At 42.5% G+C, this 24,223-nt stretch overlaps 1 protein-coding gene across 1 annotated transcript in view; it reads right to left on the bottom strand.

The window, feature by feature from the left end:
* Nucleotides 1-23,632, bottom strand: part of PREP (prolyl endopeptidase) — an 87,646-nt gene extending 64,014 nt beyond the window's left edge. Inside the window, exons 1-6 of the mRNA XM_072141872.1 lie at nucleotides 23,384-23,632; nucleotides 22,944-23,018; nucleotides 20,930-21,063; nucleotides 17,370-17,500; nucleotides 14,653-14,862; nucleotides 8,880-9,001 (exon numbers count right to left, since the gene is read on the bottom strand). Of these exons, the coding sequence (XP_071997973.1) occupies nucleotides 8,880-9,001; nucleotides 14,653-14,862; nucleotides 17,370-17,500; nucleotides 20,930-21,063; nucleotides 22,944-23,018; nucleotides 23,384-23,617 (906 nt within the window). The 5' untranslated portion in view covers nucleotides 23,618-23,632. The remainder of the gene's footprint in view (nucleotides 1-8,879; nucleotides 9,002-14,652; nucleotides 14,863-17,369; nucleotides 17,501-20,929; nucleotides 21,064-22,943; nucleotides 23,019-23,383) is intronic.
* Nucleotides 23,633-24,223: the final 591 nt, after the last annotated feature.

Genomic DNA, 24,223 nt, shown 5'->3' with positions numbered 1-24,223 from the left:
TATGCCTGCCGGCATATGTCCGTGTGGGTGTAGCCTTATACTGGCTGGTTTGTAAACCCAAAAACCTCATGAAATGTTCCCGTTAAAATACAGGAGTGCTGGTGACACTTTATCAATGCAAAGAAATTAACAACAACTGTACCTTTCACTTTTGCAGCTAAACATGCATGTGCATAAGGAATTTCCACTCCTAGAGGCTCCATGAGATAACTTTCCATTAGTCCATGGTGTTTGTGTGATTACGAATGGTGTAATAATGGTCATTAATAACCCCTGATTAACCAACCTGCTTTATGCCTAAATGTCCAAGCACCATTTTTTGTGTTTTTTCATCATCACCTTCGAAAAGCCATAACTTATTTCATTTTCTTTCATCATAGCTGTGTGGGAGCTTATGGTTGCAGGCTGATTTACTTTGCGGCACCATTTATGGATACATAAGATGTATTGACACGATTTGTAGATTTTATTTGTTTCACAAAAGAGATCACACTTTCACCATAGAGCAGTGATGGTGAACCTTTTAGAGCCTGAGTGCCCAAACTTCAACCAAAAGCCACTTATTTATTGCAAAGTGCCAGCACAGCAATTTAAGCAGTAATTTATTTCTCTTTGTTCATTGACAACTTTGAATTCTTTAGCCTCCCAAGGACACCAACCCAGTTGAAAGGAGGAGGGCAAATTCGCCTATCATTGTAGGAACATTCTGAAGGCAGATTCTTTGCGTCCTGTCTGGTGAACTTCATTCTGGGGTGATGGTCTGGGTGCCCACAGAAAGGGCTCAGAGTGCCGCCTCTGGCACCAGAGCCATAGGTTCGCCACCACTGCCATAGAGGCTTAATATCATGTAGAAGTTATAGGTTATATCACACACTTACAGATGGCATTTGGGAATGTGGCATTTCACTTGATATAATAATCAAAGAAATGATGGGCTCTGTTGCCTAGTAAGATTCCTCCAAGCTGTAAGTGTACAAATATTACCATATATATGTAGTAAAAGAGTTTCAGCTGAAAAAACAAACAGAATAATATACACCAAAATCATTATGCTGAAGTTAATGTAAACCTATAGCAGCTTGGGATAAATCTCATAGAAATTCACAAGCATTTTTATTAGATTTTCACACGCCATGCCTGAACATGAATGATACTTCCAATTTCCCAAGAGGGAGAATTCTGTTTTATCTGTCTGATGCCAGAGATATGTAGCATACATCTGAAGTTATCACAAGATGCAAGGATTGCAGCATATATCTCAATAAACTGGAAATGTGCAGAAGACAAGAGCATTATTCAATCTTAACTAGAAAGTAGAAATTCTGAGGAGCTGAAAGAATCAGGAAAATTAAATCCTAGGAATAGTACTAGGTCAAACTAATGTGGCTTTTCCCAGAGGTAGTTACTTAATAAAGGACAATAAGGAATACATTCATAACCTAAATACCTTACCTGTTGTAAATGTCATATAGTGTAGCCCAGAAGCAAGAAACAACTTAACGGGGTTGTCTGAGACCTTAAAAAAAAAAAATTATGTGCAACCGAGAGGGGGCTGCATGAAAAAAAAACCCAAACATTTATTTACCTCGGCAGTCCGCAGTACAGCGCTGTTGTTCGTCTACAGGGGCACGGACGGGAGACCCAAGTTTGGCCGAGTCCTAGGTGGCCGGCCACGCCCAGCCATCCCTATATCTCGGAGCATGAAACAGGGATAGGGAAGGCAAACTTAGTGGATCTTCCGTGCTCCTGTTAACAAACATGGGCAAGTACTGAAGAGATGGCAGCGCAGGATGCCGGAAGGGACTACCGATGTATGCAAAGGTTTATTTTTTTAAGCAGCCCCTGCCCCATAATTTTTTTTAAGGTCTCCAATAACCCCTTTAAGCTGAAACCTACCATGAGAAATATACCAATAAAAGTAGACCTGATGGTAAATTCCGCCTGCCTCTGCCCTAATGTGTAATTTAATAATACAGAAGCCTAACCTAACTTTTAAAAATTTTTATTAATATGTAAATTAACTGCAGAGGTTGCCGGAGCGTGTACTAGCCAGCCTAGTACACTCCCCAGTAGCCTTGCAGTTAATTTACATATTACTAAAATAAAGTTGCACTAATTAGGTTAGGTTCCAAGATTACTAATACTTTATACAGACTAGGGCAGAAGCAGGCAGGAGGAATCTACCATCACATCTACTTCTGATGGTAGATCCCTCATGGTAGGTTTCCTTTTAGTATTATATTGAATGACTTACTAAACATTTAACTATTAAAGAGGGTCCATACTGCCACATTACATTGCCCTATCTCTGCAATACCATGCATGTTGAGATCTAATGTAGTGGCGAGACCTCCAGTGAAGCTGGCTACATGCTGCGGGACTACTTCTATATATAGGTACCTGCTTGTAGTGTCATGTAATGTACTGTGATCGGATCAGCTGTTATGTATGAAAAGTTGAAAGAAAACTACCATCAAAAGTATGATAAACAAGGTACACTTACTCATAGATCCAGGCACCCTAAATGTGGTAATATTTTTATACAAGTCATCCAACTCAGGTTGATCCTGTCTGGATAGCTCAGGAAGCTCCATGTGTAATGTAGGTTTATGTGAACCCCCAGCTTTCCCAAGGTTTTATAATTGTTTTTTGGAGCAGAAACACTTGGTTCAGGGATTAAACAAGATGTGTTTCTTAATCTGTCTAGCTACAGCATTCTCAATATATGTTTGGTTCACAATGCATAAAAATAAATGGTAGATTTTCTTTAACCCCTTAAGGACCCAGCCCAATTTTTCAAATCTGCCTTGTGCAACTATATTTGGTTATTACTTTAAAATGCTTTAACTTACCAAGGTGATTTTCAGACAGTTTTTTCATGGCATGTTTTACTTCCCCTTAGTGGTGTATTTCAGTTGAAATGTTTTTCAATAATGTACACTATATACTGAAGTATAAGTCGACCTGGGTATACGACTCAAGTATATGCCAAGGATGGGAAATGCATTGGTCACAGCCTCCCCAGTATATAGCCAGCAAGCACATGTGCCCCACTATATTGCCAACAGGCCCTGCCTCTAGTATATAGCCTGCCCCCCCCCACAGTATTTGTCAACTGCCTGCCCCCCCCCCAGTATTTGTAAACTGCCTGCCCCCCCCCCAGTATTTGGCAAGTGCCTGCCCCCCCCCCAGTATTTGGCAAGTGCCTGCCCCTCCCCCACTATTGGGCAAGTGCCTGCCCCCCCCAGTATTTGGCAAGTGCCTGCCCCCCCCCCCCAGTATTTGGCAAGTGCCTGCCCCCCCCCCAGTATATGGCCAGTGACTGCCTGCCCCCCTCAAGTATATGACCTCTTCGGTCTTCAGTTCCATCTTGGGGTGTGCCATTGCATTAACAATGAGGGCAGTATGTGGCAATGGCGGCGCACATACTATGATGTCGGCAAGCGGCTGACGTCATGGTGTGTGCATTGCAGCAGGGACCTGAAGACGGAGCTAGAGCCGGAGCTGAAGACAGAAGAGAAGACCTGCGGTCGATCTCTTCATATTTATAGGGGGGTTTAAAAGTCATATTTATTAGAAGCTCCCCCCCACAAAGTACCACAGTTACCATTTAAGCATCAAACATGAAATAAAATAGAGGTTCTAAACAGAATTTTTAAATTTTCACAATAAAATGTTTATTTAGCCCTAAAATTTACATGCAGGCACATAACAGAGCACAGAAGGGAAGGAGCACCATCACTCTTTTGGAGGATAAATTTTGCAGGAAACAAATTTAAGGTGCTTCGAGGCATTTTCTGAGCCTATAACATACCAGAACAACAGAAACCCCTAAAAAGTGACCCCATTTGAAAACTAAACCCCTCAAGAAGTATAGTAACACTATTTTGGGATGACTATTGATTACATTTTATTGAAGGGATTGCAAAAAAATTAAAAAAAATTATTCTATATAGGGGACCCCATAGCATACAACCAGTGTCAGGAGTCAGGACACAGAGTGGAGTGCCAGAAGAGGACGCGGGAGCAGTGCACTCACCAATACCCGGCCTCCTGCACCAATGAACGCTTCTATCAGTTATGTTACATCCGTTATTGATGTGCTCATTGGACTGATTGTCAGGGTGCGGACCACAACTCATGGTTTGTCAGGCTGCTTGCAGCCTGCCGGCACGGCTTGTGCACCCCTGATTACCCTTTAAATTGAGATGAATGTGGCTACACTTTACGTACATGCTCATGAGTGAGGCTTATCTGCTATAGAATAGAGGAATAAAGCACTGGGAAGGAATGCCCGCATTTATCTCAAGCACTGATAGAATGACGAGGAAGACAGGACTTTGGAGTCGGAGACCACTTTGTTGGAGCTGTAGTAGAGAAAAACATTCAAGAAATTGAGGAGTCAGAGTTGGATGAGACTCCACAGGCCTGCTATTTTCTTCGACTTGATGATTTTTTGGCGTTACTGAAGATAAGCTCCTGTTTCAGGATCATACCGCTGGCAAGGCTTATCACCATTTCACAGTAATAAAGACATGAACACAACTTCAACACCATTTTCTTTATAGAAAAACGCCAACATATGATGAGTACTGGCTACGAAAGGGTCTCCCAGGTTTATGCATGATTATGAAGAAATTTGCAGTGTGGGCTTATACAGGAATGGGAAAAGCCTTTTACAGACAGTCACAACTGTACATCAACTGCACGTTTACTGCATGACAAGACACATCGGTATCCATGTAAACACAGGGGCACACGTAACTTGCTCTTGCCTTGTTTTACTCTTTCTTCGCGTCTTTTTGTGGCACATATGCACTTCGGTGAATTGAAAATCTTTTGCTCCTAAGCAAACTTTGAAGGGAGGTTTTCTATTTCCAAGTTTTCTGCAGTATTACCTTAGTTATCACCTAATCCCAGATGTTAAAGTTGCTACTTTTGTAAAAAGTCAGAAATCCATACCTTCTTTTGTCTGGTATAGGAGATAGTTTAGAGCAGTTTGCGACTTTTGTTCAAATTCAGTAAAGATCCCATTTCACATGTATTAAAAAGGCAAAACTCCTAAGATACATCTTGCCAGCAAAAAGACAAAAAGCCAGAAGCACGAAGCCAAACTTAAGATACCCCAAAGTATATTTTTATTTGACAACTACCGTATATACTTGAGTATAAGACGACCCAAGTATAAGCTGAGGTCCCCAATTTTACCACAAAAACCTGGAAAAACCTATTGACTCAAGTATAAGCCGAGGGTGGGAAATGCATTGGTCACAGACCCCCCCAGTGTATAGCCAACCTGCCCCCAGCGGTATACAGCCAGCCCAGCTTGCCCCCAGCGGTATACAGCCAGCCCAGCTTGCCCCCAGCGGTATACAGCCTGCCCCCAGCGGTATACAGCCTGCCCCCAGCGGTATACAGCCTGCCCCCAGCGGTATACAGCCTGCCCCCAGCGGTATACAGCCTGCCCCCAGCGGTATACAGCCTGCCCCCAGCGGTATACAGCCTGTCCCCAGCGGTATACAGCCTGTCCCCAGCGGTATACAGCCTGCCCCCAGTGGAATACAGCCCAGCCCAGCATTAAAAAAAAAAAAAAAAAAAAACTTATGTACTCACCCTCCGTTGGCCCCGATGTTCAGCGCTGCTCCCCCGGCTCGTCTTCAGGCTTCTGCGCCAGCCTTCTTTCTTCTGCAGGGCGCCGCCAATGGTCTCCCCTGGCCGGCAGGAGCATAGTATGACGCGCCGCTGCTGACGTCATACTAGGCGCTGCCCGGGGGAAAAACATGGTGGCGCCCAGCAGAAGTAAGAAGACTGGCGCGGAAGCCTGAAGACGAGCTGCGCGGACATCGGGGCAGCAGCGCTGCACATCGGGGCCACCGGAGGGTGAGTATATAAGTTTATTATTTTTTAAGTATTTTTTACTCTTTATACTTAAGTATATGGACCAGTGTATAAGCCGAGGGGACGTTTTTCAGCACATTTTTTGTGCTGAAAAACTTGGCTTATACACGAGTATATACGGTATATATATCTCCATCTCTATATATAATCTTACATAAGTATCCTGTTTTCAGGAGGATGAAATTGAAAAAAATTTTTTTATTAGTTATAAAATGTAAAATATAAATTTACAAAACGTATTAAATATTATAGCATATCTAGAGAAAAATATCAAACAAAATAAGAGACTATTCAGACCTTTAGTAATTTGATGAAAAACAATCTTCAGACTCCCTCTGCTGGGCACAATCAAAAAGTGGTATTCTTGTGATAATACAGACCCACAGAATGAGGACTACACCACACAGTCCTCTGTCACAAGCTGACCACACTGCAGGACCAGGAATATAATAACCGGTGCAGGCACCCCTTTTTTGTAGACCCCTTATAATGTCTTTATAAGAAGGAGGCTAAAGAAAAGGTGACATCACAATACCCCTTTTTCCATAGCAACTCCCAGACACCTATAATGTCCCCTTGTCTTTGGGCTTTTCTTTGTGAGGAAAAAAATATACATACCACATATATACGAAAGTATAAGCCGATCTGAGTGTAAACCGAGTCACCTAATTCCACCACAATAAAACTGGGAAAAGTTAGCCTCAAGTATAAGCCCAGGGTGGGTAATGCAGCTTCTAATCTTTAATGCAATGTCCGCAGCAGCCCTCCCCTCCCCCCACTGCAGTGCCTTGCAGTGCTCCCCCCACTGCAATGTGCCCTGCAGTGCTCCCCCTACTGCAATGTGCCCTGCAGTGCTCCCCCTACTGCAATGTGCCCTGCAGTGCTCCCCCTACTGCAATGTGCCCTGCAGTGCTCCCCCTACTGCAATGTGCCCTGCAGTGCTCCCCCTACTGCAATGTGCCCTGCAGTGCTCCCCCTACTGCAATGTGCCCTGCAGTGCTCCCCCTACTGAAATGTGCCCTGCAGTGCTCCCCCTACTGAAATGTGCCCTGCAGTGCTCCCCCTACTGAAATGTGCCCTGCAGTGCTCCCCCTACTGAAATGTGCCCTGCAGTGCTCCCCCCATTAATGAAAGGCCCCCAGCAGAGCCCTCCCATAAAATGCCCCCAGCAGTGCAACCGCCACTAATGAATTGTCCACAGTGGAGGCCCCATAAAAATAATTAAGTACACACTTACCTCCGGTGCTCCTCTTCACCCCGCCGCTCCGGCTTCTATCTTCAGATACCCAGCAGTACAGCCAGAGGAACATCTATGATCTCTGCCTGTGTGCACCCACATACGGCCGCGTCCCCACCTGATTACATCATAGCGAGTGTGCGGGCAGAGTGCATAGACTAGGATAGAAGAAGCTGGAGCCGTGGAGTGAAAAGAAGCGCTAGAGGCAGGTATGGATTTTCTTTTTTTCCAAGTTTAGGTTTTTGGCTCCGTCTTGGGTGCGAAGATCGCTGCTGTAGTGGATAGATGCTCTGTATCACTATGGCAGGTAGCGTGTGGAGTTTGCGAGTTCAAATCCTATCTGGGCAAAAAAATACTTTAGAGACCCTGCCCGACATATCTATTCAAAAGGATTCCCTGCCCGATATCTCCTCTGAAGAATCCCCTGCAGACAGAAACTAGGAGTCTTCCGAAAATGACAGAAACCCAGTACTGAACCGTTCTGAATATATAAGAAGTAGCTAGGTTTCGATACATTGTGCAACCCTTCTTGGTACTAAAGAAAACAAACCCTCATTTGGCTGTTAAGTAAAAAATAAAGTTTAGACTTTTGGAGTGCAAAAACAAAACAGGGCTTGGATTTTAAGAGGTTTGTCTGGAATAAATATATTTTTAAGTTACTGACATGGACAGTTATAAGCCAGCGATGTTGGCTTATTATTGATGTCACAGTGACAATGTGTACCTCCTATAGCCCAACACTGGCCGTAGCGACCAGCTGCACATTTTTGATGCAACATCACAGGTGACACCCTGTATATTAACAGAAGCCTATAGGAGGTGCCGGATTGGACAGCAGAGGTAAGTACAGATTATTTTGTTTTCTTTTTCCTTCCAACCAGACCACCTCTTAACCCCTTAACGACTTGGCCTTTTTTAGTTTTCTCACTTCCATTTTTCACTCACCACCTTCAAAAATCTATAACTTTTTTATTTTTCCACATTAAGAGCTCTTCGACGGCTTATTTTCTGCGTAACAAATTGCACTTTGTAGTGACGGTATTTAATATATCATGCCGTGTACTGGGGAAGCTGGAAAAAAATTCCAAATGCAGTGAAAATGGTGAAAACACACATTAGCAATGTTTTCTTGTGGGCTTGGATTTTACAGCTTTCACTGTGCGCACAAAATGACATGTTTACTTTATTCTTTGGGTCGCTACGATTACGTGGATACCAAATTTGTATAGGTTTTATAATGGTTTCATACATTTAAAAAAATTAAAACCTCCTGTATTTTTTTTTTTTATTTTATTTTTTATTTTTACTTTTACTATTTTTCAGACTCCCTAGGGTACTTTAACCTTAGGTTGTCTGATCGATCCTACCATATAGTGCCATACTACAGTATGGCAGTATATGGGGATTTTACTCCCCATACATTACAATGTGCTGATAGCACGTTGTAATGAATGTGTTAAAACGAGACAGCCTCGGGCCTTCGTGAGACCCGAAGCCGTCATGGCAACGGATCGCCACTCCCCGTGACGGTGCTGGCACCGATCGCGGGTGTTACCGGTAAGCCTTGCTGCAATATGCAGCAAAGACTTACCGGCTATGGAGAGGGCTCGGCCCATACATATAAAACATTCCAGTTAAAAAACAGGTATTAGTTCAAGTATTAGTGACGATGCTGCCATATCAGTTCAGATTCCCCAAGCACATAAATTACCATGAAAAATAAAAATAAAAGGTTTCTTCTTACCTCTGCACCGCCCATCCATTTGGGCTCATCTAAAAATTCAGCACATAATACATCCTTTGATTGGTCGGTTCCAATGACATGATAAAAGAGTTTCTGGTGAAGATTCGTGGATGTTTCTGTCCCTTTTGTTGAAATGAAACATACATAAAATGTCAAATCTTCCAAAAGCTAAAGTGAAATACAGAGCAATGTATATGTAACAGCTGGCTTCAGTTACTGGGACCAGAGTAATGTATATACGTCCCCATCCACCACAATGGCCTCACGGCGCTGTACCGGAGCGCCGTTCCATAGCTCGTAGAAAGATAGGACATGCCGGGCCATATGTTACTCTACGGAGGGGGGTGGGGCAAGTGGCGCTCTCCTCCACGCCAATGTATGCCTGCCGTACTACTACATGCCGTGTGAATGTAGCCTTAGACTGGGGACATAAGGGATGTAATTGCAAAATGTTAGCTGCACCGATATCATGGTGGCTAACCGGCAGCAATGTACAGTCATAGCACAGTTATGTACAGTAATGTGCCATATGTTGCAGGTTTAGAATTGACAGTGTTACTTATTGCTCCAAATTTTCTATGCCCAATGCAAAGATGAAATGCTGTCACCACTTGCCGCTAAATTGTGTCTCAATCTACACTCACCGGCCACTTTATTAGGTACAACTGTCCAACTGCTCGTTAACACTAACTTTCTAATCAGCCAATCACATCATGGTAACTCAGTGCATTTAGGCATGTAGACATGGTCAAGACAATCTCCTGCAGTTCAAACCGGGCATCAGTATGGGGAAGAAAGGTGATTTGAGTGCCTTTGAACGTGGCATGGTTGTTGGTGCCAGAAGGGCTGGTCTGAGTATTTCAGAAACTGCTGATCTACTGGGATTTTCACGCACAACCATCTCTAGGGTTTACAGAGAATGGTTCATAAAAGAAAAAACATCCAGTGAGCGCCAGTTCTGTGGGGCAAAATGCCTTGTTGATGCCAGAGGTCAGAGGAGAATGGGCAGACTGGTTCGAGCTGATAGAAAGGCAACAGTGACTCAAATCGCCCGTTACAACCAAGGTAGGCAGAAGAGCATCTCTGAACGCACAGTACGTCGAACTTTGAGGCAGATGGACTACAGCAGCAGAAGACCACGCCGCATGCCACTCCTTTCAGCTAAGAACAGGAAACTGAGGCTACAATTTGCACAAGCTCATCGAAATTGGACAGTAGAAGATTGGAAAAACGTTGCCTGGTCTGATGAGTCTCGATTTCTGCTGCGACATTCGGATGGGGTCAGAATTTGGCATCAACAACATGAAAGCATGGATCCATCCTGCCTTGTATCAACGGTTCAGACTGGTGGTGGTGGTGTCATGGTGTGGGGAATATTTTCTTGGCACTCTTTGGGCCCCTTGGTACCAATCGAGCATCGTTGCAACGCCACAGCCTACCTGAGTATTGTTGCTGACCATGTCCATCCCTTTATGACCACAATGTACCCAACATCTGATGGCTACTTTCAGCAGGATAATGTGCCATGTCATAAAGCTGGAATCATCTCAGACTGGTTTCTTGAACATGACAATGAGTTCACTGTACTCAAATGGCCTCCACAGTCACCAGATCTCAATCCAATAGAGCATCTTTGGGATGTGGTGGAACGGGAGATTCGCATCATGGATGTGCAGCCGACAAATCTGCCGCAACTGTGTGATGCCATCATGTCAATATGGACCAAAATCTCTGAGGAATGCTTCCAGCACTTTGTTGAATCTATGCCACAAAGAATTGAGCCAGTTCTGAAGGCAAAAGGGGGTCCAACCCGTTACTAGCATGGTGTACCTAATAAAGTGGCCGGTGAGTGTAAGTTTGCCATTTATTCATTCAAGAAGGTTCTAGCCATGGTTTCATTGCATTAAATAGCGACCTATTGAAATGCTTTACTAGGAATTTCTTACTTCTCAAAGAGGAGTATTTTTGCTCTGCAAGAAGAAATGTAGAACTCTGACTGGGACACCTTTCACTGATCAGTATTCAAGAGGTTTAGACCTTTTTACAAATGTTTGTGACTGGTACAGAAAGTTGATTGGCCTCTGCAAAAGCAGGCATGTGAAACCTCACTTATTTTTCTGACTTATTTATTGTAGTTTTAACTAAAGACCGTTTGCAAAAGCCCATTACAGTTGCATTGCAAATACACCTTTCTGCTTTCTCTAAGCATTTATATTACAATATAATTGTGTGTTATAACTTATCTTGCACCCTGACAGAAGTCCCAGTGGTTGGGCTTTAGTTTGGATGCATTTCAAAAAGCAACATGTGACTTGGCTGTGTTGCAGACTGCTCAGCTCTTGGCACCCACCTTTTTGCTCCTGTACAGCTGCTCCCTCCCCCACTGTTGTCAGCTCACCAGGCTGTGAGCTCTGAAGAAGCAGGAGGGAGGAGCTGTACAGGAACACAAAGATGGAGGCCAAGAGCTGAGCAGTCTTCAGCACAGACAAGTCACATGTTGTTTTTTGAAATGCATCCTAACCAAAGCCAACCCTTGGAACTACACAGAGGATTCTGTCAGGATGCGAGGTAAGTTATAACACACAATTATATTGTAATGCAAATGCTTAGAGAAAGCAGAAAGAGATATTTGCAATGCAGGTGTAATAAGCTTCTGCAACCTGTCTTTAGTTTAAAGGGAACCTGTTAGCAGGGAGTCACTATTTTCACTAGCGAGTCTTAAAGTATACCAAATTTATTATTCAGCATCAGAAACTGGTGAATCTGTAGTAGTTTAAGACTTTCCACTAACTTTAAAGGGAATCTGACATCTCCTGCCATGTTCCAAAACCACAAATAGTACCTTCTCTGTCAGTTTTCCAAACATGATTTTTTTAGCCGACCATCTTAACCATAAGATAAAGTCAAGGATTTAAAGGGGTATTCTCGCCTGGGCATTCACATTCAGTTTCATTAATCTGATATATAACACATTTCTTCAATTAGATATTATTTAAAAAAATGTTCATGTGTAAAGATAATTAATAATAATTAATACAATTAATAATAAATGTAGTCTTATGGTCCCTTAGAAACAAGACTGTGTCCTTGGATATGGTCACCTCTGCTGGAAAAAGTTTTTGCATGTGAAATGTCCGGGAGTTATTGCATATCCTCCGTCGTCCTCTGAAGCCAGGTGGTTAGACAGGGCTCAATAGCGCATGTCTGCCCACTGCTGTCAAAATGTGAGGTGGTCATATCCGAGGAAGCCATCTCGTTTTTAAGGAACAGCATGGCTACATTTATGAGAAATTTTCTTCACACAGGAACTTTTTTTTTTAAATAACATCCAATTGAAGAAATGTTTACATATGGCATATGAATTTAATAAGTGTGAATGAACAGATGGGAATACCCCTTTAAGGAAGCTCGATTATGCAGTCAAGCTGTCCCGCCTGCTGGCGGCAGTTTGCACTGCCACCCTACCTCCTGTGTGCCCATAGTACAACCACCTATCTTTCACATCAGAGGTGACAGGTGCCCTTTAAGACCAATTTTGAAAAGTTCGGCCAGCATGTCATAGCAATCAATGCCTTCACAAATAGTGATGCATATATACATCATTATGTGTTGCGGCCAGAGGTCGCGCTAACATTTTTCCAGAAGGGTAAAAATACTCCTCTCACCATTTTTGAGGAGTATTTTTACCCGAGGAGGAGTATGAAAATTTCGGTAGCACACTGCGCACACAGCACACACTACACTCACACACTGCGCACACAGCACACACTACACTCACACACTGCGCACACTACACTCACACACTGCGCACACAGCGCACACTACACTCACACACTGCGCACACAGCACACACTACACACTACACTCACACACTGCGCACACAGCACACACTACACTCACACACTGCGCACACAGCACACACTACACTCACACACTGCGCACACAGCACACACTACACTCACACACTGCGCACACAGCACACACTACACTCACACACTGCGCACACAGCACACACTACACTCACACACTGCGCACACTACACTCACACACTGCGCACACAGCACACACTACACTCACACACTGCGCACACAGCACACACTACACTCACACACTGCGCACACAGCACACACTACACTCACACACTGCGCACACAGCACACACTACACTCACACACTGCGCACACAGAACATTACACTCACACACTGCGCACACAGCACACACAGAACACTACACTCACACTGCACACACAGAACACTACACTCACACTGCACACACAGAACATTACACTCACACTGCACACACAGAACATTACACTCACACTGCACACACAGAACATTACACTACACTGCACACACAGAACATTACACTACACTGCACACACAGAACATTACACTACACTGCACACACAGAACATTACACTACACTGCACACACAGAACATTACACTACACTGCACACACAGAACATTACACTACACTGCACACACAGAACATTACACTACACTGCACACACAGAACATTACACTACACTGCACACACAGAACATTACACTACACTGCACACACAGAACATTACACTACACTGCACACACAGAACATTACACTACACTGCACACACAGAACATTACACTACACTGCACACACAGAACATTACACTACACTGCACACACAGAACATTACACTACACTGCACACACAGAACATTACACTACACTGCACACACAGAACATTACACTACACTGCACACACAGAACATTACACTACACTGCACACACAGAACATTACACTACACTGCACACACAGAACACTACACTACACTGCACACACAGAACACTACACCTACAATCACACACTCACCCGTCCGGATCTGCGGGCAGGTAGAGATGGAGCAGGACAGGGAGCAGCAGCCCCGCTGTCCACAGGTATCGCGGGGCCTGCGCTCTCGCTCCGGAGCGCTGCTGACACAGATCACTGTGTCAAGTGTCGCGCTGAGCGGTCCGGCGCGCGCTGTGATCGCGCGACATTTACCTCTTTTGCAGCGCGCGCCGAGCCGCTCAGCCTGCGCGCTGCAAGGAATAATTGCCAAGCGTAACTTTACGCATGGCAATTATTTTGGGGGGTAATGGCGCCTCATCACGCGTCTATGACGCGTGGTGAGGCGTTAATGCGACCTCTGGTTGCGGCTAAAGCACATATGGTTATCTGCTGCATTATAACCATTATCCATTACAGCCTGACCTCTAAAAATCTAAATTACACCCAAGAAAGCAAATCTAAATAAATATAACAATAAATTAAATTATAACTGGCTAAAGAACATTACTGCATTTGTATTTTAGCTTGCCTCACACAAGTCAAGATCTTTCCTTCCTTCCTTGTATGCTCAGTGCTGAAGCTGGCCACAGATTTAGCTCCTGTATTTCACACAGTCAGCAACCGGACCCCTTCCGGTGGTTTATGCCCTCTCTGATGTTTGAGACATCTGAGCATCATGCCCCTTGAACAACTACAACTGTATTTCTCTAAGTTGGACCAAATTATTTTCCCGCTTAATACTTTTAATTATTAACCCCTGGAGTAGCAGGGGTTAATTTACCTTTATGTTGGTTAAGCGTTACACTTTAGTGGAGGATAATGTTACACAAGGGCATGGATGCTCTGATGTAGTTGTATTTAATACCCTGTATGTGACCCAACTGTATAGGTATGGACCAACAGCTGCCTACATCTTGTGATTTTGACTGTGTAATGACAGGAACAACGTATAACAAACTTACCATCACTTTTGCCTTCTTGTTCAGGATAGGAGTTGTAGAACATCCCAACCCCATCATGAGTCCAAGACATGCAGCTGAATTTTACTCTTTCCAGAACATCTGGGAGCGCTTCCTGGGTGCAGACCTTCATAAACTTGATTGTAACCCAGTCTGAGCCACTGTTACTTAAGCCATAGGCAAAATACTCCCCATCTTCAGTAAATGCATAGCCTAGACATGAAAAAATAAATATTTATTGTTGTATGTAAGTAGTTTGTGTGGAGTTATGGCCAAATAGTCACATTCTCACTGTAACTGTGTAGGGAAGAAGGAATAGGGGCTCAGCACTTGAGGACAGCTAATAAATAAACGGCAAGGAAAACCTTTACTTCAGTTTATTAACCCCTTTTGGACTCTGCAGATTTTGAGATAGTTTTCTCGTGACACATTATACTTCAAGTTAGTTTAAAAATATTTGTGTTTACCGTATTTCTCAAACTATAAGGCGCACCATCAATAAATGCCTGCTAAAATGTCTAGGTTCATATAGAAGGCTCACCGGATTATAAGGTGCACTGGATGATAAGGATGAATGACCAGCAGGTGGCAGACCTGTGCACAGTTCAAGGCAGCTGCAGTTCCAGGCAAATGTGTATAGTGCATAGAGCTCAGATCTCAGAGGTATGGGCTGTTAGGGGTTAATGTAGCAAAAGGTGATGCTGCAGGGGTTAAGCTGTCTCCCTCACCCCCTTATCTTTCTCTCCTCAGGCAGGGTGTTAGTCCCGTGGGGTTCCCTTTGGCTCCCTCCCCTGTTACAAGGCTGGCAGGTATAGGGGTAAAATTGCTTACTCAGACGGCCGATGAGGATTGCTGCGTGGTCGGCACTATGGCGCTGGTGGTACTGCCGACCCTGCCAGTGTGGGGTATTGTGCCCGTTGTACAGTGTGGGATGGTGCAGGATATTGCTGCCGCTGAGCCACACTCTTGAATGTTATACAGTATGTGTTGTCTGTAAGTACAGTTTATATATAAGGTGCACTGGACTATAAGCCGCACATTTGATTTCTGAGAAGATTTTTGTGCGCCTTATAGTCTGAAAAAATACGGTGGTTATGAAAAAAATGCAAATTTGGCAAAAAATTTGAAAAATTCTTTATTTTCAAAGTTCTAAATTCTTTATTAGAATTTACCTGTATTGAGACAGACCTGCTCAACTGTCAAAGGACCGTGACAGGCCTAAATAATAGAGAGACTAGTAAATTGCCCCATTAAGGAATCTACACACCTCAACGTATAAAAAAGCACTTTTAAGAAGTTTATAAACCCTTAAGTTGTTTTATAGGGGTTAAAAATTGTAATTTTTTTTGACAATACATATATCTTGGTTGCAAAATTAAACATTTGCAATGGATTAAATGAAAAAAGGCTCCACAAAGTTTGATACTCAATTTCTCCTGAGTGTGCCGATACCCCAAATATGGTGGTAAGGGTACACGACTGGGTATACAATGCAAGGAGGTGCCATCCAGAGCAGATTTGCATTGGAATTTTACAAACAAGGGCTTATTTTTTTGCAACAAAAGATGCACTTTTCTGGTACATAATTTTGGGGCATCTACAGCTAATTGGTGAAATTTTTTAACTCTTTGTTGGTGGAGGAAATGAAAATTAATTATTAGGAAAATATGGTATGGCCGTTTACCATACCATAAAAATAATACCGTATTTTTCGGACTATGAGGCGCACAAAAAATCCTTTGATTTTCTCAGAAATCAAAGGTGTGCCTTATAGTCCAGTGCGCCTTTTATATGAAGCATACTTACAGACAACAGCTGCCACCTGCTGGTCATTCATCCTTATAATCAGGTGCACTTTATAATCCGGTGCACCTTATATATGAAACTAGACGTTTTAGCAGTCATTTATTGATAGTGCGCCTTATAATCCGGTGCGCCTTATAGTCCGAAAAATATGGTATATTATTTTTATTCTATGGGTCATATAAATATATCTATATAAATACCTCATTTATAGAGATTTTATTTTTTTCCAATTTTACAGAATAAAAAGTAATTTGGCAAAAGTTGTTAATTTTATCATCACTGTCTTTTCATATGCATAACCTTTTATTTTTCTGTTTTTAAGGGCTTATTTTTGCAAGATGCGTTGTTCTTTTTAGTGGTCTTATTATGGAACATGTAACATTTTTATAAATGACTTTTTAGGGTATTCATTAAAAAATATCTTTTTGTTTTTTTACGGGGTTCCCTGTGTGGGTCCTGTAACGATTCTGTTTTACTATACAGATAGTCACGGATGCAGCTATACCAAATATGTGGCGGTTGTGTATTTTATGAACAAAAACTATTTGGAGAAAATCTTTTTCATTTTTGGTTAAGGGCTTATTGTTTGCGAGTTGAAGAGTTGCTCTTTTTAGTGGTTTTATTTTAAAATGCGTAACTTTTTTTATCACTTTTTAGAGCATTTTTTATGGTTCAGTAACGTTTTATTTATTTAATTTACACATTAACAAGTGTAATAAATTACACCATTATACGCCGTGGTCATGCTTGACAGTGGCATGTAAGGGGGTAACACTTGCGATTGAAGCCGGCTCTGATCGCGAATGTTAGAGCGCTATGTCAGCTGTAATATACTATAATAGTCAACAATAAAAGGTCCTGTGATACAACTTCAGGCAGCAAAATCTTCAATTTTTTTGAACAGTTTATCTTACCTCGCAACGCAACAGTGCCATCCTCAGAAAATGTATTTGGATCCAGAAAAACACACGGTTCAGCATCTAAAGAATCTTGAACATACATTACTCTTTGATTCTGTAAGCCAGAGTTGTAGAAATAGAAATACCTTAAAAGTAAAAGCAAGGCATGGAGTGTTACACATATTGCAATATATACATTTGTATACAACGTCAATACAAGAAGAAACGTGTCACAAGTCAAAGACCTAACATTTAAAAGGTACCTTTCACCAACTCTTTCACAAGCGGAACTGTCAGTTAGGGTACGAATTACCCTTTCTAGAATTCCAACTTAGGAAACCCTTTCTTAAGCTTTACACCACCTTTACGCCACCATCGCACTAAAGTGTAGCTTCGATGTCATAATCATTTTTTACCAAATTGTCAGATGCAATTCCCTTTTTAAGAAGACGTGTCACCAGAATTTTACCCGTCACACCAATAATACCTGCTAGTAAAGGGTTAAATGTCCCTTACCAGAATACTGCCCCTCTTAAAACTGTAGATCTTGTCACTATTTCATGCACCCCGAAATGGTCGGTGCGGAGATGGGTAAAGTCATATTTAGTCTGCCCAGTTTCCATGATGCCTTGTGTTCTCTCATTAAGAAACTCAGAATTAAAGTGAACCTGCCAGGCAAATTAACCCCCCCCCCCCAAAACAAAATATATTTTCAAAAACTGCCATTAGAAAGAATTGCCCCTACATTATCCCTCTACAAGCCTGTAAACTTAAAGGGCTATTCCCATCAGGGCATTCACATTTAATAAAATTAATTTGCCACATGTAAACATTTCTTCAATTGGATGTTATTAAAAAAAATGCTCTCGTGAGAAGATAATTTCTCATAAATGCAGCCATGGTGTCCCTTAGAAACGAGATATGTTCCTCGGTTATGACCACCTCACATTTTGGCAGCAGTGGCCACACATGTGTTATTGAGTCCTGCCTGACCTCCTGGATTCAGCAATCATTACCACAGGACGACTGTGGTACATGCAATAACTCCCGGACATTTCATATACAAAAACTTTTTGTTTCTTTGTGTAATCCATCCAGCAGAAGTGGACGTATCTAGGGACACAGTCTTGTTTCTAAGGGACCATATGACTACATTTATGAGAAATTATCTTCACACAGGTAAAACATTTTTAATAACATCTAATTAAAGAAATGTATGTATTTGGCAGATTAACAAAACTGAACGTGAATGCCCAGATGAGAATACCCCTTTAAACAATCAGGTGACCTGATGATGGGTGCAATGAGTCATTATCATATTCAGCAGTCCAGTTTATTCATGAGTAGGAGGCACAGCCACACCCCTCTAGTGCTTGACTGACAGCCTGTATAATGATGTGACACTCCTGGTACTAGCTGCCTCTACACTACTTGTCTAGCTGATGTCTGTGTCTCTCAAAGGCAGCAGATAAAGCACAGACACAAGCAATGCTTTACTATACATTGAATACAGACATGAGCAGGGGGGGTGGAAGGGGTAAAAGGGGTGACATCACTTTCTCCATGTGCCCAGCCTCAATCACATCATAGTTTATAAGGTTGAAAAAAGACACATGTCCAGCAAGTTCAACCAAGGAAGGGAAGTGATTGGTATTAAAGGGATTATTAAAGAAAATATGAGTTTAGAATGATTAATTATTTAACTTGATAAAGGCTGGGATGGAATACTTGTGAGCTGCTCCAACAGGTAGTGGTGACATAATAAGTTACAGAGACCTGATGACAGGTGTTCTTTAAATCTAGCAAACTTCTTACTAATAAATACACACAATAGTGAACATAAAGGGATCTATATATGGGTATGAATGTAATAAGTTGTATAAACCAGCAGTAAAATAGTTATGTTAAGTTTATAGTCTGTGCTGTGTGAGTACTAAGGGTTAATAACTGTTGTATATAAAGAATCTGGAGAGCAGCAGGTGCAAGAAGGGGCTGCATAGTAGTCTATGACACAGAATGAGGTGCAGAGAGACAGCAAAAGTTCTGTAGAAACACAGACTGGGATGAAGGGACCGATAGGGAACAGGGGACACATTTTACCTCACTATTCTGTGTAGGCGACTTCTGCATCCACAGATCTAAATACAATCAGTTACACACAGAGAGAAAAGTAATATGACCTTCCATTCCAGGGAGAGCAAGAAGCAGAAGCCCCTCTCCACTTGTGAGTCCGTAGAGTTTGTTTTGCAGGGCTCATCAGCACTGCCAAGGGAAGCAGCTATTTCAAGAATAGGCTAAACTGAGGAGAATAGCAATGAAACTATTGGATATAGGAAATCAAGCAGATAATAGGCAAAGTTGTTCTACATCCCAATCGCTATATAATTAAAAAAATTAATTAAAAAAATTATATTATATATATATATATATATATATATATATATATATATATATATTTCAAAGTTGCGCTTTAAAGATGTGAATATTTCAAACTGCATCGGAATTGTGTTTCTGTTTAATATAAAGCCAGATATATATAACACCTTACGTTTCATTCAAAAAATGGTAATAAACATTTTCTCGGGTCCAGAACGGCTTCTGCTGTCAGTTCCTGCCTGGTGGTATGCAGAGACTCAAAAGTGATGCCACAGTGTGCTCCTTCTACAGCCCAATATCAGCTCCTTGTTTTAGTCTGTTGCTGCATTTACAATACTAATAGAGGCTAGCAATTATACTTGCCACAGTACAGCAATAAATGCCACCCCAGATATGTAATAATATTGGAGAATCCAGAGTAAACTATAATAATAGTGGAGACCCCAGAGCGGACAACAATAATAACAGAGAGTCCGCAGAGTAGACAATAATATTACTTTGGATTCCCAGAGCATAAAACTACTGGACCCCCCCAGGACAAACAAATACTGAGGAAGAAAGCACTGGGAAAGAATGCCTCCACTCATCTCACAACTTCTAGAGCAGTGGTGGCGAACCTATGGCACGGGAGCCAGAGGTGGCACTCAGAGCCTTTTCTGTGGGCACCCAGGCCATTGTCCCACGGAACAGACTAAATCCACTGAATCTTCCTGCAGTCCCAGGAAACTTAAATGCTGCTCTCAGCGCTATTTTAAAGCGACATTTCATTGACTGTTTGGAACTGCAAGAAAATGAGAAGGGATTAACAGAACTGCATTATCTTTGTGGTCCTCCTGCTGGCCCCACCATTCTTCCTCTACAGGGAAACCCTGGAGAGAAGCTACAATGATAATCTGAACTTCTTTCAACTGTATTGGTGGCTGACACAATTGAAAAATGTGGAAGAACAGATAGCAATAAGTTACTTCTTAAAATTCTATGTTGGTGCTTCACGATGAATAACTGGATTTTGGTTGAATTTTGGGCACTCTGTCTCTAAAAGGTTCGCCATCACTGTTCTAGAGTGACTAAGAAAACAGGGCTGCAGAGTAGGTGACCGTTTTAGTGGAGTCGGAGTTAAGGAGTTGTACTTACTCTATGGTAGAGTCTATATTTAAAAAAAAAAAAAAAAAAAAAAATAATATATATGTTTCAGTTACCTCTTCCCCTTCTTGAAATGGCAGCTATACTTGGGATAGTCATATAGCTCTGTCATCCGTTCTTTAAACAGCCGTCTGACGGGGCATTTTTCAAGAAATGGCATTGTAAGTTTGTTTTGAGCCTCAACAAAGGCCTAAGAAAAAATAGAATAAAACAGTTACACAATTATAGCTTTAATTTTAACTGACTTACCATACAGTATGGGGAAGTTGAAGAATAACTTAAGTTCTGAAAACTTCTTAAATATAGGGACAGGCACAAGACACAAAAAGGGCTCATCAAGGACAATTCGGCTCTTCCTTGCAATTTTATATTGAACTATAACTCAAACAGAAATGTTGATACACAATACAGACTAAGATCTTAAACTTGCGGCCATACATATGTTCCCCATAGACCGCTATGGCGCACTGGCTTGGTACTGTGAGCGCAACAGCCCTCACCACCTCCTCCTCTCCCGTGCGCCTACGGCACGACGGGCACACGTTAGCCTAAGGCTACATTCTCACTGCCGTATGGGGGACGTATATACGGCCGATATACGTCCCCCATAGACGGCAATGGCCGCACAGCACGCAAAAATTTTTTACAAAGAGATATAAAAAAAAAAAAAAAAAATCGCACAATTTGGAGATTGTGCGATTTTTTTTTTATATCTCTTTGTAAAAAATTTTTGGAAACAAGGCGACAAAAACACATTTTTACAAAAGCTGTTGAGGAATTTTTACAGCACTCACCAAACGGCTTAAATAAATATAGGATTACAAATACAATGGTCACACAAATGGTATTTGGGGCGTGTTTCATTGCGGACATGCATGCGTATAAAGCATATGGATTATAACACATTACATGCATGCATTTAAAGCGCATGGTTTATAACATATTACATGCATGCGTTTAAAGCGGATGGATTTTAACATATTATCGGGTGTTTGGCTAGCTTGAAAGCATTTTTCTTCAATGCTGAAAGTGGCAGCAATGAAGAAAAGCTCTTTCAAACGCATGGTAACATAAAGCGCATGCATTTCTGCAAAAAACTGCATGTGACTGCACCCTCTGCGTTTTGGGTATGTGCATGTTACCATGCGCTTGGCTGATTTGAAAGCATAATTTCTTCATTGCTGAAAATGTAAGCAGCCGTGTTACCATTTTCACAGCTGCACAGGTTTTAAAACGCATGCCCAAAATGCCACCTATGAACGCACCCTCAGCTTTTTATCCAGGCATCGGCAGCCTTCACTTAGAAATGCTTATTAGCAATGATATGACTGCATCCAGACAAATGGATACAGTTTCTTTACATACGATATTTAGCTCAAACAACAAGGGATGAGTTTAACCTTTTCAGCCCTGCTCCCAGACTTTTCTGGCACTAGCTATATAGAAGCACAGTAAGCCACACATGTTCCTGGATGAGGAGGTTAAGCTGCTACTACAGGGTTTTTTGATGTCCAAACCAGGAGTGGAGTAAAATAAAAGCAGGAATACTGGCTCTCAATTATATGTTCTCCCCCTATTATGATCCAAACCTGCTATTGGATTCAAAACATGAATCTGAAAAACGCACCCTCCCTACAAGTTACTTATCACACAGTACTTTCTTATCCAGCCTTCTCACCCTTATGGCAAAATAGTATATGTGTGGGGGCCTTGGGTCATCAACGGCCTCCGCTCCACGTACACTGTGGATGTCCCCTCAGTGATGTATACTTTGTATAAAGTACTAAAAAGGTTACAATAACAATATTCTACAACAAATCCACCATTTTACTACTTTCCCCCAGAAACGAAACCTAAACCCAATTTTTTTTCATTTTACTGTACCCTCAGTGACGTAACTGACGTAACGTAACGTAATCCTCAACAGCTGATGCTCAGCCCTCCAGTCACTTTCAGCAGGGAGGAGCTGAACAGGACATCACCCACAGTAGGATTGTAATGTCACATGGTATGAACCATGCCTTGGTCTCAATATTATGCATCTGGAAGGAATGAAAAGCACAATAATACCTTGGTCTCCTCAGTGTCGGGATCTTCCAGCCACCTGTAGGGATCAGGTACTTTAACCCCATGGTAGTCATCGATCTGCAAAACACACACAAGAGCTATTCCAATACACACTGCACAAATAATAGGTCAGGAAACAAGTACTAACCCCATTACATTCTGGGTCATGTACAGACTGGGGAGACATGACATGCTTATGAGACATGCATGATGCATTACATTGGTGACAATGACATGGCCATCACACTGTCACCTCTTTACAACCTATTGTAATAATGATCTCTAATGCTAGTAAACTGCATGTAAATGACTGTATTCACACAGACTACTATATAACTAATACTCGGCGCTATGGCTTCCGGTCACACGCTGTGTACAGTATAGGGCGGCTGACAAAGCGCTTCCCGTCCCGGCACAGTATAACAAGCATGCCGTCTACTCACGGCGCTCTCATCTCGGGTGACTTCTGGGTAGCTGAAGACCTGCTGCTGCTGCATCTTCTTCAGGGGTTTAGGGCCAGACAATAACCGCGCCGCCACACTCAGACCTGGGAGCAGGATATCACTCAGGAGCCGGCGCCTCCTTTCGGCCTGTGTGAGAAGAGCTGCGGTCGCATCGTAATGACGAAACGTAGCAAAACGCAGCCGGTGCAGGCCGTCATCATTGTGAGCCTGCATAGTGGGGGAGTCCAGTACAGGCTGCGTTACATAGGTGAAGACTCTCCGTACGTACATACATTACATGGCCCATAGGCACAGTACAGAGGGACAAGCTTTACAGAATACAGAGATACATTACAAATACGTTCTGCATATGTGACACATTTTACATACCTCCCAACTGTAGTGGAAGTCAAAGAGGGACAAAGATGCGTCTCTAAGCCCCGCCCCCCACATTGTGACCCCCGTTATTATGCCCCCGATAATATTGTGTCCACCGGCACTCCCTGATATTGTGGCCACCCAAATATTGCCCCCATTATCCTTTAACATTATGTCCCCTCATATTGTGACCCCCAGTACTCCCCCTTATATTTTAACCCCCAGGACCCCTTGATATTGTGCCCCCCTCATAGTCTGATGCCCCAGGCTTCCTCTGATATAGTCACCACTGTGCCCGCCTGCGATGGGGGCTATTGCTTCACATAGGCTATGCCATATCTCATCTTTCTGGATGAGTTTTTCTCCCGCACGTCGGGAATGGCTTCAAGCATTCCATCATGTACTGGGAATATTAGGGTTTCCTCTTCTGTTAGGGTGAGCCTGGTACTGCCCTTGTAAGGT

The sequence above is a fragment of the Engystomops pustulosus genome, chromosome 3, assembly GCF_040894005.1.
Source record: "Engystomops pustulosus chromosome 3, aEngPut4.maternal, whole genome shotgun sequence".
Taxonomy (NCBI): domain Eukaryota; kingdom Metazoa; phylum Chordata; class Amphibia; order Anura; family Leptodactylidae; genus Engystomops; species Engystomops pustulosus.
Note: the sequence above shows the minus strand (reverse complement) of the source record. Positions and strands in the feature narration are given on the sequence as shown.